Source organism: Chrysemys picta, unplaced genomic scaffold (assembly GCF_011386835.1).
Source record: "Chrysemys picta bellii isolate R12L10 unplaced genomic scaffold, ASM1138683v2 scaf5, whole genome shotgun sequence".
Taxonomy (NCBI): domain Eukaryota; kingdom Metazoa; phylum Chordata; order Testudines; family Emydidae; genus Chrysemys; species Chrysemys picta.
In genome coordinates, this window is record NW_027052712.1 from 315,171 (window position 1) to 332,814 (window position 17,644).

The 17,644-nt window shown below is 39.7% G+C and overlaps 1 protein-coding gene across 1 annotated transcript in view; it reads left to right on the plus strand.

Moving 5' to 3' along the window:
* The window catches only part of LOC135977636 (radial spoke head protein 3 homolog B-like), a 20,984-nt gene continuing 3,340 nt past the window's right edge, over positions 1 to 17,644 (plus strand). Inside the window, exons 1-8 of the mRNA XM_065578845.1 lie at positions 1 to 310; positions 682 to 769; positions 4,070 to 4,211; positions 5,507 to 5,652; positions 6,573 to 6,776; positions 8,276 to 8,438; positions 14,422 to 14,508; positions 17,526 to 17,638. Of these exons, the coding sequence (XP_065434917.1) occupies positions 174 to 310; positions 682 to 769; positions 4,070 to 4,211; positions 5,507 to 5,652; positions 6,573 to 6,776; positions 8,276 to 8,438; positions 14,422 to 14,508; positions 17,526 to 17,638 (1,080 nt within the window). The 5' untranslated portion in view covers positions 1 to 173. The remainder of the gene's footprint in view (positions 311 to 681; positions 770 to 4,069; positions 4,212 to 5,506; positions 5,653 to 6,572; positions 6,777 to 8,275; positions 8,439 to 14,421; positions 14,509 to 17,525; positions 17,639 to 17,644) is intronic.

Below are 17,644 nucleotides of genomic sequence, written 5' to 3' on the forward strand. Positions count from 1 at the left end.
CTGGGCTTGCCTTCCCCCACCGGAAGTGCCCTGTTGCCGGCCGGGTCGCAGTTTATCTTGGAGACGGTTGTCAAGGAGCGAACGCCGCGTCGCTGGGCAACAACAGACCGAGGATTGTTCCCGGGGCCCTGAGGCTGGGCTGAGCCCCGCGCCCGGCAGCCCCCGCCGCGGCCATGGCCACGGGCTCCATGCTCCCCGCGCGCAACCAGGAGGCGGCGGCTGCAGCCAGCGGCACCTACAGCTACTGCAGCCGCCCCCGGGCCCTGCCCGCCCGGCGGAGATACCGGGGCGCCCCGGCACACAGCGAGCAGTGAGTCCGGCCCGCGGCGCCCCCTCCAGCCTGCACTGCCCAGCCCGGCTCCAACCGCGCCCCCGTGAGCCTCGTCCCCCGCCCCCTTCCCCCGTCCCGTGGCCTGGGGCGGTGCCAGGACCGTGGGACTGGGGGTGCATCAGCTCTGCAGTGTGAGGGGTTGCCTGCCTAGTCAATAGCTGAGATGGACGTGTACAAGAAGGGGGTGCAGGGGCTAATTTCTTTAAGTAGCATCCCTGTTGCTGGTGTGGTTTGTTCTTTAGGCCTTTATTGACACCCAGCTGGGTCTCACTCTTCAGAGATACTACAATGTGACACGATCCATAACCAGCTCTGTTGATTTTGTTCCTTTATGATGTGATGTGTTACAGAGAGGAAGAACCTGTTCACTATGCGAACCTCATGTACGATAGGAGAGTGGTACGAGGCAACACTTATGCCCTTCATGCATTACCTTGGGTAGGTTCTGTTTACATAAATCTTATTATAGCTTTGTTAAAAACTAAGAGTCAATAGAACTATTATAGAATAATGATTTTTACCCATTTGTACTTTCATTTTACATAAAGCACAATCATGGGTTCTCCTCTTGGATTAATATGTGGTTTTTTTCACAGTTTCTAGAAATGCTGTAATGTATTTTCATGTGAACTTCTACTGTTCAGATTTTTTTTTTAACAGTGTTGGGAAAACTTTAGATTAAGAAGTTTTCTCCTTTTTCATTTCCTTTTTGTGTATATGCTATTGAGTATAAGCCAACACAACTTTATTTACTTCCTGGTTTGTTCATCAGCATCTCAGTGATATTAGCAGGGGCGGCTCCAGGTACCAGCACACCAAGCGTGTGCCTGGGGCAGCAAGCCGCGGGGGGCGGCCTGCCGGTCGCCGTGAGGGCAGCAGTCAGGCTGCCTTCGGCGGCATGCCTGCAGGAGGTCCGCCGGTCCTGCGGTTTTGGCGGCGGGTACGCCAACGGCGCGGGACCAGCGGACCCCCTGGAGGCATGCCACCGAATCCTGGATATTAGCACAACTCTGGGAATATTGTTTCTAAGTTAACTTGTGCTCACTTATCCTGTAGATGCAGGGCTATTCCAGTAAGTGAGCAGTAGACACTTAGTACATCCTCTCTACACACACACACACACACACACACATCATACATCATTTGAAAGCTTATGTCGGTGTTGAGATGATGTATGATGTGGAGCTGTGAAGTGGTGCCATTACCATAGAAATCAGGATAAACAGTGACACTATCAACTATAAAATGACCACTTTGGGACAGTTCCTCAGATTTGTCACCTAAAAAGAGTGGCTCAGGTTTGGGAATCTCCCTCACATCCTCAGTCATGAAGACCGATGCAAATAATTCATTTAGTTTCTCCACAATGGCCTTATCGTCCTTGAGTGCTCGTTTAGCATTTCAATCCTCTAGTAGCCCCACTGGTTGTTTAGCAGGCTTCCTGCTTCTGATGTACTTAAAAAAAAAAAATTTTTTTTGCGATTACTTTTTGAGTCTTTGGCTAGCTGTTCTTCAAATTCTTTTTTGGCCTTCCTAATTATATTTTTACACTTCACTTGCCAGAGTTTATGCTCCTTTCTATTTTTCTCACTAGGATTTAACTTCCACTTTTTAAATGATGCCTTTTTGCCTCTCACTGCTTCTTTTATTTTGTTGTTTAGTCACGGTGGCACTTTTTTGGTTCTCTTACTATGTTTTTTAATTTGGGGTATACATTTAAGTTGAGCCTCTATTATGGTGTCTTTAAAAAGTTCCCATGCAGCTTGCAGGGATTTCACTTTTGGCACTGTACATTTTAACTTTTGTTTAACTAACTTCCTCATTTTTGTGTAGCCCCCCTTTCTGAAATTAAATGTTACCATGTTGGGCTGCTGTTGTGTTTTCCCTGCCACGGGGATGTTAAATTTAATTATATTATGGACACTATTACCAAGTGATCCGGGTATATTCACATGTTGGACCAGATCCTGTGCTCCACTTAAGACTAAATCAAGAATTACCTCTCCTCTTGTGGGTTCCAGGACTAGCTGCTCCAAGAAGCAGTCATTTAAGGTGTCAAGAAACTTTATCTCTGCATCTCATCTTGATGTGACATGTACCTAGTCAATATGGGGATAGCTGAAATCCCCCATTGTTATTGAGTTTGCTATTTTTATAGCCTCTCTAATCTCTCTGAGCATTTCGCAGTCAATACCACTATCCTGGTGAGGTGGTCAGTAGTATATCCCTACTGCTATATTCTTATTATTCGAGCATGGAATTAATATCCATAGAGATTTTATGGTACAGTTTGGTTCACTTAAGATTTTTACTTCATTTGATTCTATGCTTTCTTTCACATATAGTGCCACTCCCCCCCGCACAACCTGTTTTGTCCTTCCGATATATTTTGTACCCTGGTATTACTCTGTTCCATTGATTATCCTCATTCCACCAAGTTTCTGTGAAGCCTATTAAATCAATATCCTCATTTAATACGAGGCACTCTAGTTCACCCATCTTATTATTTAGACTTCTAGCATTTGTATATAAGCACTTTAAAAACTTGTCACTTGTTAGCTGTCTGATATTACACGATGTCATTGAATGGGTCTCTTTTTCAGTTGACTGTTTCTCATTAGATCCTACCCGTATTTTATCATCTTCCATCCTCTCCTCCTTACTAGGACATAAAGAATCTCCATTAATAGATCCTCCCCCAAGGGATGTCTCTGTCCGAGCCACATGCTCCTCCACACCTGTCGGCTTTCCCCCAGCCCTTAGTTTAAAAACTGCTCTGTGACCATTTTAATTTTAAGTGCCAGCAGTCTGGTTCCATTTGGTTTAGGTGGATACATTATAGCCCTTTATAGAGAATTGTTGGGCCTAGTGTTCACAAGCAATGCTTATTTGAAGCAGAGGCATTCAGTGTCTTGTGATATTTCTGATTAATATTTTAGAGATATTTAGTTTCCAGAGAATGTTCTCCAACAGATCCTTTTTAGAGTAGATCAACTTTTGGATTTAAAGGACCATTGTACTCAAAAGTGACTTTGTGGAAATGGTTCCATGGTTATTATCTCTTTCTGATTACATATCAAATTTGCTCTGTTTATAAAGTTTAAAAAATGATTTCCTAACTGACAATTCTGCAAGTGCAATATTGAATCTAAAAATCATGGGTACCTTCTGGCTCACCCTTCACCAACAATAAAGATTCTGTAATCAGAAATTAGTAAACAATTCTGTTGACATTATGCAACCTAGAACAGAATCCTTTTCACCCTCATAGCTGTCTGGGCTCTGCTCTGCTAACTGGAGTAAAGACTTGCTTTAGACAATAAAGTAAGCCGGCAGGCATGACTGAAAAATTTCAGAGAGCAAGTCTGTTAGTAAACTCATGCCATTTTTAAACAGCTTATTTTTCGAAATAGAACCACACTTTTAAGCTGTTGGATATTTCCAAATAGCAATTTAGTGTAGCTAGCACACTACTTCCTTAGCCCCCTATCCTGCAAAGATTTACACACCCCTTTAATTTTATGCAGTGAAGTCCATGGGACTACTCACAGTATGTAAAGTTAAGAAGTTGTGAAAGTCTTTGCAGGGGCCATATCTTAGAGCTGATCTAAATAATTCGATTTGTAGAAATTTTAAAAAATCACTTATATTTAGAAATTATTTAGTAGTAATTTTGTGTATAATTTGTGCTGGAATTTTTCCCTGCAAAACTAAGAAACTTTTTGTATCAAACCCCAGACTGCTCAGACTGACCCTCTTGAGATCCAAAGGCAGCGAGAGGCTCACAGGAAAGCACTTGCCAGAAAACGAGCAAAAGAGCAGCTTCAGTCAAGAACTCCAGAGCCTGTAGAGGGCAGAAAGCATGTTGATGTGCAGACAGGTAGAATGTTGAAAAAAATCTTGATCTAATATTAAAAACAAAAAACTTTTCATTGATCCATATTAGCATACTTAGTTTAATTCACATTGTTAATAGTATTGTAGGAGGAGCTGATAGTCACATCAGTAGTTAAGGTTGTCTGTCCCCTCCAATTATAACGTCCTGTTTTCAGTTGTTTACAACTTTTAACAAATTTATCCATTCAGGCTGAAATTTTCCATGTTTGGTATCTGGCTCAGGTTGAAATTTTTTTTGAAAGTTTGGGCAAAAGTGGTGGAGCCATTTCCAAAAATAAGGCTGCTGTTGGGAAAATAAAGAAAAACTACATCTTTTTTAGCCCTCAATGGTTTGTAGCAGGAACTTGAAATCTAGCAAGAGGATAGCTTTCAGGTCAGTGCAGTGTCTTTCGCTGCCTCTGAAAATCTGTTCAGATTTGGCTGAGCTGTACACCATGGGAAAAATGCCATTTGCACATGCTCACAGGACACTTGTTCTTAATTTTCTGAATTTTCCAGTGGCATTGAATATGCTCTCAGGTTCAAGTGAGCATCTTGCCCTCCTGTTTCCTAATTGCAGCAGCAATGGCTTTTCCCCTATTTACATTCCTTTTGACCCAATTAGTTCTAATCTCTTACTTTATCCACTGAATAGTGTTGTTAATCTTGTGCACTTCCCAGCCCTTATTACTGAGCAAGGTCTTGTATCTCAGCCCTTCCCCTCCACACACACGTTTTACAGATGAGAAACTGCTCTGATTCTCATTTATCTGAAGGTTATTTCTGAAAAGGTACAAGGAGAAGCCAGGTCTCAATACAGCAGATCTAGTCTCATCCACTTAGCCACTGCCTCTCAAAATGAACATACCATGGGGAATTAAAACACACACACATTTTAAACAGTAGATTAGTAGATATGCTATCTGTGGCCTTTCTTTTAACCTGCTTTATCAGAATTAACTCCACCTGGAACAGTATTTCACAAAGTGAGCTAAAACCTGATAGTCTACACTTAATCAAAATGACCTCATCAACTTCTGAAATCTAACAAATGAAATATCACTTTATGAATCATATCCCATTAAATATATCAAACACTATGGACAATATGAGAATGGTAGCTCCTACACAGAAAAATGGGTGTAAATATTACATTGAGTCTTTAACTTTGTAGCAGTCATTTTATTGTACATTATTTTAATATGATAATTTACCTCTGTTAACAATTAGTTTGCCACATTGGCTTTTTGTGCAAAACAGAACCCTACGTACAGTATTCATCATACTATTGCTTCATAGAGTTGTATCTGGAAGAGCTTGGTGACCGCATAATAGAGGTTGATGTGGAGTGTCAAACAGATGCTTTTCTGGACAGACCACCTACTCCACTCTTCATCCCAGCCAAAACCGGGAGAGATGTGGCCACACAGATAGAAGAAGGAGAGGTACAAATGCAAATTTGGGTCTGCAACCATAGCAACATTTCTTATGTACGAAATAAGTTTGTGATACAAAATGAAGAGTTTAAATCAGTCAAGAAACATTTCAGAAACATGGAGGAACTACTCTTTGTAGAGAGATTAAAAATTCCCTATAATGTCTAGAGTACTTTACTGTGAGGATAATGATGATGATGATGATAAGGAAAATGCCTCTCCTCGAATGCTAATGTTTTACTTTTTTGCAGTAAAAATTAAAACGTTCAGAAATTCGCTGCATGTCTGAATAATAAAATTCAGCATGAGGGGACTAGGGATGTGCATGTGAGCATGGTGTGGGTCCAGTCTAGCCTTCTGCCTCTGACTGGAGGCCCCAAAAGTGACTGTGTTTTGAACTGGTCTGTTGATTGGGCCCACCAGACAGACTTAGACCTATTGCACGTTGCTATGGATGCTTTCTTAAAGAGAGGGGAGCCTGAAAGGATCTCAGACAGAGAGAGAGGCTGAGCTGCTGAGATGGCAGGAACTACCATTAGAGGAGGGAAGAGAATGACAGAACTACCAGTATTCATGTTTAGTGGTATTTAGTCTGGATCATACACATCACTTAGTGAGGACTGGAGGAATTCTTTTTTAAAATTGTGAAATTACCTAAGTCCTCCTTATGATCTGGTACTGCCCATCTCCCAAATAGCACCTTATCCTTTGCTTCTCTTTTTGCCCCATTCTGAGTTCAGAATTTCACACATTCCTTGCCACAGTTGGTAACATTACAGCTGCACAAAACTGTCTTCCCAGCCCTGTGTTAGACACTTGTGATCTCACCAGCTATTGCAGATGTAAGCATTTCTGTTCACCTTGATAAGACTTTAAATTGATTGGGACCTGGATACATAAATCTCTGTTTAATTTGCTTTCATCCTCAGCTCTTTGACTTTGATATTGAAGTCAAACCAATGCTAGAAGTTTTGATTGGAAAAATCATTGAACAAGCTTTGCTAGAAGTCATGGAAGAAGAGGAGCTGGCCAATCTGCGGGCACATCAGTATGCATATGAGGAACTACGCAATGCCGAGCTCGCTGAAGTACAACGCCTCGAGGAGCAAGAGAGGCGACACAGAGAAGAAAAGGTATCAATACGATAGAGCAGTCCAACGATGTCAGTGTCTTGACCTTTGGTCTTCTGCAAGCTTGTATTCGTTTGGCTTTACACCACTGGAAGACAAAGACAAAACCTAAAATAAGTTTGCTTAACTTAAAGGGGCAACGTCAGGTTAGACAATTATAAAAATAGCTCGATTTAATGCCTTTAGTGCTGCATTTTTGTAGTAGTTTCCATATATCAGCAGAATGTTGTAGTTTCTGTAAAGTACTGATATTCAAACTGGAATGTAACCACTTCACAGAAATGTATCTCATACACAGTACAGAACCTGACAGCATTTTGCCTTATGTATCTGATAAAATAATTTAGTCAAGCAGTTAACTGAAGATTTTCACAAAGATACCTCTCAAATGAATGCTTGCAGTGCTCTAAAATTAAGAAGAAAACATCCAACTTCTTAATGCACAAAATCCTGAGTGTACAAACACTTTTCATGGTCTGTATGTACCAAATGAGGTATATTAAAGTGCCCAGCCGTCATTGTGTTTAATTTCTCAGCAATAAGCATTTTTTGGAAACAAAGGGCAGTATTTAGAAAATTACACCATAGACCGTAGTAACATTTTTTTTAGATCTAATCTTTTTAAAAATGCTTAGATCCTGTAGCTGCAATCAAAAGAGCCAGAAATCCTCAGACAGCCATAAAGTGGCGGCGATAGTCATGGTTGCAGGACTACCTGCATCTCTTTCTCCTTCTCTGGTCTCCCTGAGTGCACCCCATAAGATGTCAATTCTCATGCCCTTACCGTCTCTTGGATGGAATTCTGCAGTTCTCCCACTCGTAGACAAAGTTCTCAGCTACAGTACCCCTGTGTATTGACTGTGCTTACCCAGCATGTCCACCTGGACTTTCTGTCTGTGGTTCTTCCCTTGGGGAGCTCTGACCAATAGTGACTGTTTTTGTTTAACATTCATCAGTTTTATTTGTATTTTTAATACTGTTATTTTATACTAAATAGAACAGAAAATGAGAGCGCTAAAAACTTTAGAAAATCTTTAAGTAAAACCAGATTTGTCTTTCCCCACCCCAGAAGCAGACCTCCTGCTTTATCAACAATAGGGATTTCCATGTCATCAGCCCAGTTCATGCTGAGACACCAGAGAAGGGCATGAAGTCAGCAAATGCAAAATCATTGCTTTACAGATGTACCAAATATAAAAAAAAGTAAATGAAAGGAACCATTTTGCTGAAATGGCTGTGAATAATGTGGTTCTGGGCATTCAGCAGTTTTGAATATAATTTGTCCATTTTAAAAAACATTTTTGTCCACCTGAAAGATCTATGTACACACAGGTGGACCCCATATAAGTTATGTGTAGTTATCCAAGGAACAATTGACCTCCCCCAGTTTATATGCCTGTTGCATGTTTTAAAAATTCATGTTTTATTACTGTTCTCTTTTTGGGGTTTTGGAATTAACAGCTAAAAGGCTGCAAATTTTACATATAACATTCTTTTGACAGGAACGTCGCAAAAATCAACAGTCACAATTGCTTCAAAAGCAGAAGGAGACTTCAGAGAAAATTGCAGCAAGGGCATTTGCTCAGCGTTACCTGGCTGATCTCATTCCTTCAGTCTTTAGTAGTCTTCGTGAGAGTGGATATTTCTATGATCCTGTAGAAAGAGGTTTGTACTATTTTTTTTCTTTACAGGAAGCATGTAATATAACTAGGGCTGTCAAACAATTAAAAAAATTAATCGCAATAAATCGCACAATTAAAAAAATTAATAGCGATTTAATCATATGATTAAACAATAATAATGTTAAACAATAATAGAATACCATTTATTTAAATATTTTGGATGTTTTCTACATTTTCAAATAAATTGATTTCAGTTACAACACAGAATACAAAGTGTACAGTGCTCACTTTATATTTATTTTTTATTACAAGTAGTTGCACTGTATAAAAACAAAAGAAATAGTATTTTTCAATTCACCTAATACAAGTACTCTAGTGCAATCTCTTTATCATGAAAATTGAACTTGAATTATGTACAAAAAAACTACATTCAAAAATAAAACAATGTAAAATTTTACAGCCCGCAAGTCCACTCAATCCTACTTCTTGTTCAGCCAATCACTCAAACAAGTTTGTTTACATTTGCAGAAGATTATGCTGCCCGCTTCTTGTTCAGTGTCACCTGAAAGTGAGAATAGATGTTCTCATAGCACTGTTGTAGCTGGTATCAGAAGATATTTACGTGTCAGATGTGCTACAGATTCATATGTCCCTTCATGCTTCAACCACCATTCCAGGGGACGTACGTCCATGCTGGTGACAGGTTCTCCTCGAGAACAATCCAAAGCAGTGCAGACCGACGCATGTTCATTTTCATTATCTGAGTCCGATACCACCAGCAGAAGGTTGATTTTCTTTTTTGGTGGTTCAGGTTCTGTAGTTCCCGCATCGGAGTGTTGCTCTTTTAAGACTTCTGAAAGAAATGCTCCACACCTCGTCCCTCTCAGATTTTGGAAGGCACTTCGGATTCTTAAACCTTGAGTTGAGTGCTGTAGCTATCTTTAAAAATCTCACATTGGTACCTTCTTTGCACTTTGTCAAATCTGCAGTGAAAGTGTTCTTAAAATGAACAACATGTGCTGGGTCATCATCCGAGACAGCTATAACATGAAATATATGGCAGAATGCGGTTAAAACAGAACAGGGGACATACAATGCTCCCTCAAAGAGTTCAGTCACAAATTTAATTAACACATTTTTTTAACGAGCGTCATCAGCATGGAAGCGTGTCCTCTGGAATGGTGGTCGAAGCATGAAGGGGCCTACGAATGTTTAGCATATCTGGCACATAAGTACCTTGCAGTGCCAGCTACAAAAGTGTCGTGCAAATGCCTGTTCTCACTTTCAAGTGACATTGTAAATAAGTGGGCAGCATTATCTCCCATCAATGTAAACAAACTTGTTTGTCTTAGTGATTGGCTGAACAAGAAGTAGGACTGAGTGGACTTGTGGGCTCTGAAGTTTTACATTGTTTTGTTTTTGAGTGCAGTTATGTAACACACAAAAACCTACATTTGTAAGTTGCACTGTCACAACAAAGGGATTGCACTACAGTACTTGTATGAGGTGAATTGAAAAATACTATTTTTCGTTTATCATTTTTACACTGCAAATAGTTGTAATAAAAACAATATACACTGATTTCAATTACAACACAGAATACTATGTGAAAATGTGGAAAAACATCCAAAATATATAATTTCAGTTGGTATTCTATTGTTTAATAGTGCAATCAAAACTGCAATTAATCACGATTAATTTTTTTGAGTTTAATCGCATGAGTTAACTGCGATTAATCGACAGTCCTAAATCTAACATATAAAATAACCATAAAATTCACAATAATTTAAGAAGTTTACAGTCCTTCTATAATTTAATATTGGTTATCCAGATGTAAACAATAAAACTAAATTTCATTCATTATTTACATTTGTGACTGGCATATTTGGTTTGTTTTTTTTAAAGTCAATTTTAAAACTAACATTGCTGATCACTCATATAACTAGATCCTATTTGTGACACCAGTAGCTAATAATTGTTTTATTGAAAAGAGCTAAATTCAATGCATTAAAAACTCACAACTTAATTTAAATGGAAAGTGAAAGTTAATGGGAACACAGACAAACATAGGCTGAGCTGTAGGTGTGATAAAGTGGAATGCTCAAAGAGTTCAGATTTTTTGAGAATAATTTAAAAACCCTGTTAAAAATTGTTTGCTGTGTTGCTTGTAGCCATGCTGGTCCCAGGATATGAGAGAGACAAGATAGGTGAGGTAATATCTATTATTGGACCAACTTCTGTTGGTGGAAGGTACAAGCTTTTGAGCTACACAGAGGTGGTCTTCAAGTCTGGGGAAGGAAATCAGTGTGTCTGAGCAAAATATAGGGTGGGACAGACTGTTAAGCATAAGGGGTAACACATGTTGTAGGTGGTCACTTGAAATAAAGTGGGCAATTGAGGGTTAGATTGTTATACATAAGGAAGGTGTTTGAAATGGGCAATTAAGGGTAGCAGGCAGTGTGGTGTGTTACAGATTGTTGTAATCAGCCATTAAAACCAGTGTCCTTGTTGAGTCTATGGTTTTTGGTATCTACCAGCGTTATGAATTTCAGTTCCCAGACTTGCCTTTTGAAGGTGGTTATGCTGGTTTCCTTTGAGAACGAGTATTGAAAGATCAACTATGGAGTGACTGCTTTGTGAAAAGTGTTCACCCACAGGAGAGATGGTGTTTTTGTCTTTTATCATGTTTCTGAATGAGTTCATTTGAGAGCATAGTGATTGTCTGGTTTCACCCACATAGATGTTTTTGGAGTATTTGATGCTGTTAAACATTATCAGAAGAGGAATTGGTTGGAACAAGGATCTTCCTGATCAGGCAGGGGCAGTAGTGGAGACAGTATGGAAGACAGGCAGGGGCCAAGCAGGGAACAGAGAACAGAAAGCAGAATGGATGTCAGGGAATAAACAGTGAGAAAACAGTATGGGGAGCAGAACTGCTAGATTTACTCCACTAATTGCCCTTTTCCTTTAGTCTGCCCCACACTATCTTTAGCTCCTTGATTCCTCACCCCTTGCACTCCAAACCCTCCCCTGTTCTGCTTCTGATGGATGCTGTAGATAGGTTCTTGCCTACCCCAACACCTGCTCTCACATGTGGTGGGGGTGGCACTAAACTTGGCTTCTGTGACATGAGGATACAGCACTGCTCCACCTATGCTTTGCCCTTCAAACAAATGGAAGACTAAGTCTCCATAGCTATCAGTCTGGCAGCTTTCATGAGCACTAAAAACTCCACAAAAGAGAACCTACTGATTGAATATTCCCTTTCTGGCAGCTTGGATCACCCTAGAAGCTCAGTGATTATGGCATGAAAAGGTTAGCCAAGTGCCTACTAGTTTCAGCAACTTAGGTACATGGTATTCAAAAAAATAACCATTCAACTTCCAGGCCAGTGCAATCAGAGCAAACCTTGTTGCCATTCAAACTGGACACTAAACAAAGAGATATGTTATTAGAAAGATAATCAAGTATTTACATTTTTTAAATCTAAAGTGAATTGTTTCTCTGGCATGGAAAGTTTCAGAATTTGTTAAAAAGGAAATAGCAGTTATGCAAATCAGTGGCTTCAAAGTCTGACCTTTTTAGGTCCCCGGAAGAATACCATTGTGGCACACCTGCAATTATTGGCCTAGAGGGAGACTGGTGTTTAAAAAGTACACAATTGTTTTTCCACCCTCTATCAGCAGGGTCATTGCATGTTACAGTCACACTCCTCAGCTCGTGAGGTGAACATCTTCCACAAACTGCTGCCCAAGGGACCATCTGCACTACAATATTTTACCATACCAGCAGGCAGCTATTTAACTTAATGCCCAGGTTGTGTTATAACTTAGTTTGGTCTAGTCTGTGTACCATATCTTGCTGTAACCATACTACAGACCTGACAAAATCAGAGCTGTAATATGGTTTTCTTAATATGATTATAAGAGTTTGTTTCCATCTATACTGGAAAAAGCAAAAAGTATTAAAACAATGACTGGAGGGGGGCAACCATGTTATAATTGGCTGCCACAATATGTTTACAATTGTAGTGTAGTGAAGACATTATAATTCTATGCAGCTTACACATGGAGTGCCTGTGAAAGCCAGCTATAAATAAAACTGCAATTCCTTCTTCCTAACTGAAAACCAATAGTCGTCACCTTAAGAGACAGGATGGATGTGAAAAGGGAGTGCAAGAGACAGAACTGGATGGCTCAAGGAATTTATAATAATTCATGAAACCCATCATCTTTAGGTCACTCCTGTGAATCACAGTGATTGAGAGCCAGATTTTCTGCCAGAAGTAGGTGCATACAGTTCTATGCATGAAAAAGAGGGCATCTGTTTAGCTATGCACATCTACATGTATATCCAGCATTGCATGCAAAATATAGACATGTGCTTCTGCTTCTTGACTCAAATTAGGCCCTGAAAGTCATTACCATTTAATGGCTCTTCTTTGGCTTCTGTGATACGAGTTGTGGGTCTCTGAGGAATATCTAGTGGTAGGTGTCCAGGACACAGAAAACATCATCATGTTTGGCTTTCTTGATGGCAGTCTAAGAAGAATGGTCTAGGGCTGAACAGCCATAGAAATGAGCCAGATGCTCAGCTCTAGAAATGGTCCCTCCTTCCTGGGTTTCTAAGGGGAGAGGACTTTGTCTCAACGCCATCATTCCATCTTTCACAAACAGTCCATTCACTTACCCAAGGAAAAAAAAAAAAAAAAAAGTGATGGGATAAATAGTGGTAGATGAAAAGATGTGAGAAAATTAGATAAGATGTATTGCCAAATTTCTACTACCTTGCGTTCCTGCTTCAAAACAAAGTTTCTATGGCATATTTTTATGCACATTGATACCATGGATGTCTGCGGATATCACATATTTAGAACTGAATGAAAATGCTCTCTCTGAATTATTTTGGCTAGTATCAGTGGCTGAAGTTCAAACTATTGAAATAGAATTTTTAACTTTGAATGCCCTTTTTTTTTCTGGTCCCATATGATGAGTCCAGAAGGTTTAACAATTTGGCCTAATAAATCAGCCCAATCACATGTTTAGCTCGAACAGTAATTCTTCTTGTGGGTCAGTCCAGTCATTCATGCACTGCACTTGTAAATTTGGCTAACCCTCTGTCTATCTCAGAAGCAAACACTCAGAGTCTTATTATGACTACTTGTAAGTAGAGGTCTAGCTGGCAAGAAGAGAGGTACTGTCAGGTCCAAGGAGTTCAATTCTGTACTTCTTGCTTTTTAATTTATTAATACAGTGAAACCTAAGTGCACTTCCAATAAGTAAACTGCTGCCATTATTGATGACTTTAAAGCATCCCCAAGGTTTCCAATACAATTCTGTTTGGCATTTTGCTACAAGCTGCCTGCTATGGTGTACAACTTATTTTTGCCTGAGAAATGCCACTTTTGAGGACCTAAGTAATGAGAGAAAACTTTGTCAGTATAACAATTACATGCAAATGTTATGTTGCATTGAAACTTCGTGTTGAACATAGTGACATTTCATGGGCCCTGAAAGTACTTTCTATCTACGTTTTTTACACAGCATCAGTCACTGGGCACAAGCAGAACCTGTGTGTATCTTGCAAATATGGCAAGACATAGGGTTGTCTTGTTAAAATAGGATAATGTTGGAAATACCAGGATAAGCGGGAACTCCTTGGGCATAGACAATTAAACAGTTTGGACAGGACAGAGGCCAGGATATGTTCAAATTAAAAGCAGAACTGTTACTATCCTAAATTACTGAACCTTATTTTCATCTAACTAAATGCAATTTTTCATTTTTAACTTGGGGCCTGATTGAGCAAGAGGCTGCGCACTCTCAACAACCACTAAAGTCAGTGGCAGTTGAGGAGACTCAATTCCTTGTAAAATCAGGTCTTTACAGGACAAGTGTCTTTAATGGACCAGTCGTCATTCAACAATGGGGAACAACCATACATTTAGTGGAAAATAGACCCTAAGATCCTATAACACATCACTAATAAAAATACTTTATCTTGCTTTCTCTCCACAAATCTTACAGACGTTGAAAAAGAATTCCTTCCATGGGTGATGGCAGAAGTAGATAAGACATTGGAGAAGAAGATTCTGGGAAGGGCAGTGCTTGACAGTAAGTTATAAAGTCATGGAATATAATGTACCCTGCTTAACTTTTTTCAGTCAGATTATTGCAAAATAAAGAAGCAGATGATATTTTAACAGTTGCAATTGTCCAAATGGGATGGTATTTTACCATTTTTTTTAACCTTCTGACTGTTGGACAATTCCCAGACCCATTTTATGCTGGTGATTTGTAATTATTGGTCAAGTGAAAAAAAATAGAAATACCAGGCGTGTTTCAGCAGCACATCTCTACTGACAGTACACAGCCTATGTGGAATGTCTCTGACAGAGGTTCCTGTTATGTTCAGCGGAAGTGAAATGGTTAATGAATGTTAATTGTTCTCTTTTTATTTACATAGTTTATATTCCTCATTTATTTCACAGACAACAAAACTATGTTCTTGTGCAGTAAAGGCTGTGTTATTCGGCAGTTTACCAACCGGAAAGCTCTAGAAACTGGCATTTCTGATATCCAACTGGACTTTTAATATCCATATCCAGAAGTAGCGACATGTCCCTGCTGCTCCTAGGTGGGGGAACGGCCACAGAGGCTCCATGCGCTGCCCCCATCCTGCCTTGAGCACTGGCTCCACTGCTCCCATTGGCCAGGAACCGCGGCCAACGGGGGCTGTGGGGGAGGCTCCTGTGGGTGGAGGCAGCACGCAGAGCCGCCTGGCTGCGCCTCTGCCTAGGAGCAGCAGGGACATGTCGCCGCTTGTGGGGAGCTGCCCAAGGTGAGCGCCACCGGATCCGGCACCCTGAAATCCCTCCCAACCCCGAGCCCTGAGCTCCCTCTCACAGCCAAACTCCCTCCCTCTTAGTTAACCGAAATTTTTGACTGACCGGCACCCCCTATACCCCCAACATGCTGGATACCAAAGTTTTTACTGTATTTAGTTTTCCATTGAACAAACTGAAGGCTCTTTTGTTTCTCAAATTGAAAAGCATATACATTGTTTAAGGCCACTGGTATATAACAAAAGGCCTGTGGCCTCACATGTATAAATTATCCCAACCATGTAACAATGTGGTCATTCTAAATGAAAGAATAAGAACAGAAGAAACATTCTTGGTCATGATTGGCTGAAAAGTCATGTGGCTAGTAACTTTCCACTATTAATTTTAGACATAATCAATATGGTGATTTGGAACAGTGTAAATCAGTCACATTTTTCATGGAGACGTCTGCTTAGCTCCTCAGTAATCAATAATACTGTACTTTCCCCTGAACTAAAGCAGTAATTAATCAGGTAAATGAACCAGTCTCTGATTCTTGATTGGCTCATCAGAGCTTAACAGTATTTTTAAAAATGTCTACCTTTACAGGCTGCAGTTAAAGCACCAATCTTAAACCATGCAATAATCATACAGTTATAATTAATGCATATCAGTGTGTGGTCCCAGATTAGATTAAAATTATTTTTAAACACACATTCATCCTTTTTTGCATATATCTCTTCCTCATGGTGTCACTGCAAGTCAGACTTAAGAAGGTTGTTTGAGTACCCTAACTGTGCATTTCTGTGCCTTGACTTTGGATTCTTTAAAATTTAGTCTGAATTCTGAATTTCTTGGGTCTATAATCTAGACCTTATTTTTTTGATAATTACAACTTTATTCTTATGTATTTTACCCTAAATTACTGATATGTATTTCTCAAACTTAACTCCTTACTAATGAAATTTTGTCAGGGGATTTTTTTTTATTACTAAAAAGTTCATCCATGAACACTCAACAAGCATGTGATATACTAATGACTGGAAGATATGTAGTATCCATCTTTTTTTTTTTTTCCCCGATTTGTGTTTAACTTTTAGGGCCAGATTCACCAATGTGTTCTAGCTGCTTTGCACCCTCCTACAACAGTGCAAAGTAGCTGGAGCATACTGACCGGTTAACAGGTACTTTGCCCTCCTACCCTCGGTCAGGTTTCCCTTCTTTGGACCCTTTGACCGCACTGCTGTCCCTATTTTTACATTAGTTGTCCCCCGTAATTATTTGAGTTTCAGGCCCTGTGGATCCTCCCCTTAGGCTGCGGGGGGGACCCTTTAGCAGTGGGCGGGCGTAAGCCCAATAGGTACCCTCTACATTCCGTTGCACCACCTTAGTTTTCCTCCACCTGCCTTCAGTGTTTAGTAGGTCTATTTTCAAAAATTGCCCATTGCATCAGTTCTATTAAAAATCATCTATCTCCCATTTTTTGTGTAGATAGATAATGCATGAGCTGAGACCATTTGGGACAAAAATAAAAGATCAAATACAGTGCTTCATTTCTCGTGGAATCCATTTTTAAATTAATTTTAAGGTGGAAATTAATGAATGGATTTACTTGTAAATTCAAAGAAAATTTATTCTGTACTCAAAGAATAAGTGCTACAGTTTTGGTGAGGATACATACGAGAGAGGGTGAATCTTCTTTAAGTGCAATACTCAACTCAGTCTTAACCATGGAGCTGTTACTGGCACCTCTGTATTGTTCCATTTTCTGTATTGTTTTAAAAATAAAAACCTTTTTTGGTTAATTTTGGGGCTTTTTTTTTTAAAGTGGGATCCCACACTTTGTGATATTTATTGATTTTTAAGGGAATAAACAGTATTATTTTGCTGCTGCTTTTGTTTCAGTGAAAGTGATCTTCAACTGCACTGCTCTCCAGAAATATAGGTTAGATTCTTTTTGCTTTGGAGGGATCCCTTGCCTTCAATATTTAATGTCCCCTCACTAGTACTGGTTCCTGGCATTGTGGCCTGCTCCAGCACTTATGAAGGAACAAAGATAAGAGACGAGGGATAATAAAACAGTTGAACAGAACCTTTTAAAATAATTGCCTTGAGGTAACTAGAGCTAATTTGGCTAAGCATATATCACAATCACAGGTAAAATATTTTGCATTTACTATTACATTTCACTGTTGCCCTGTGAGTCAATCAATAATATAATAATGTATAAAATCATCTCTAAATATTGCATTTTTTATCCATACAAATTTCTGCTCTGCCCTATAGTAACTCCATTTGTCATTTCAGCATTGATTCGTGAGGTGGTTGAAAAGAGGTTAGATGCATTTGATCAGCCAGAAGCATCTGGTCAGCCTGCTGGGCAAACAGAAGCATCTCATCGAGGCTCCATTCAGATAGAAGCATTA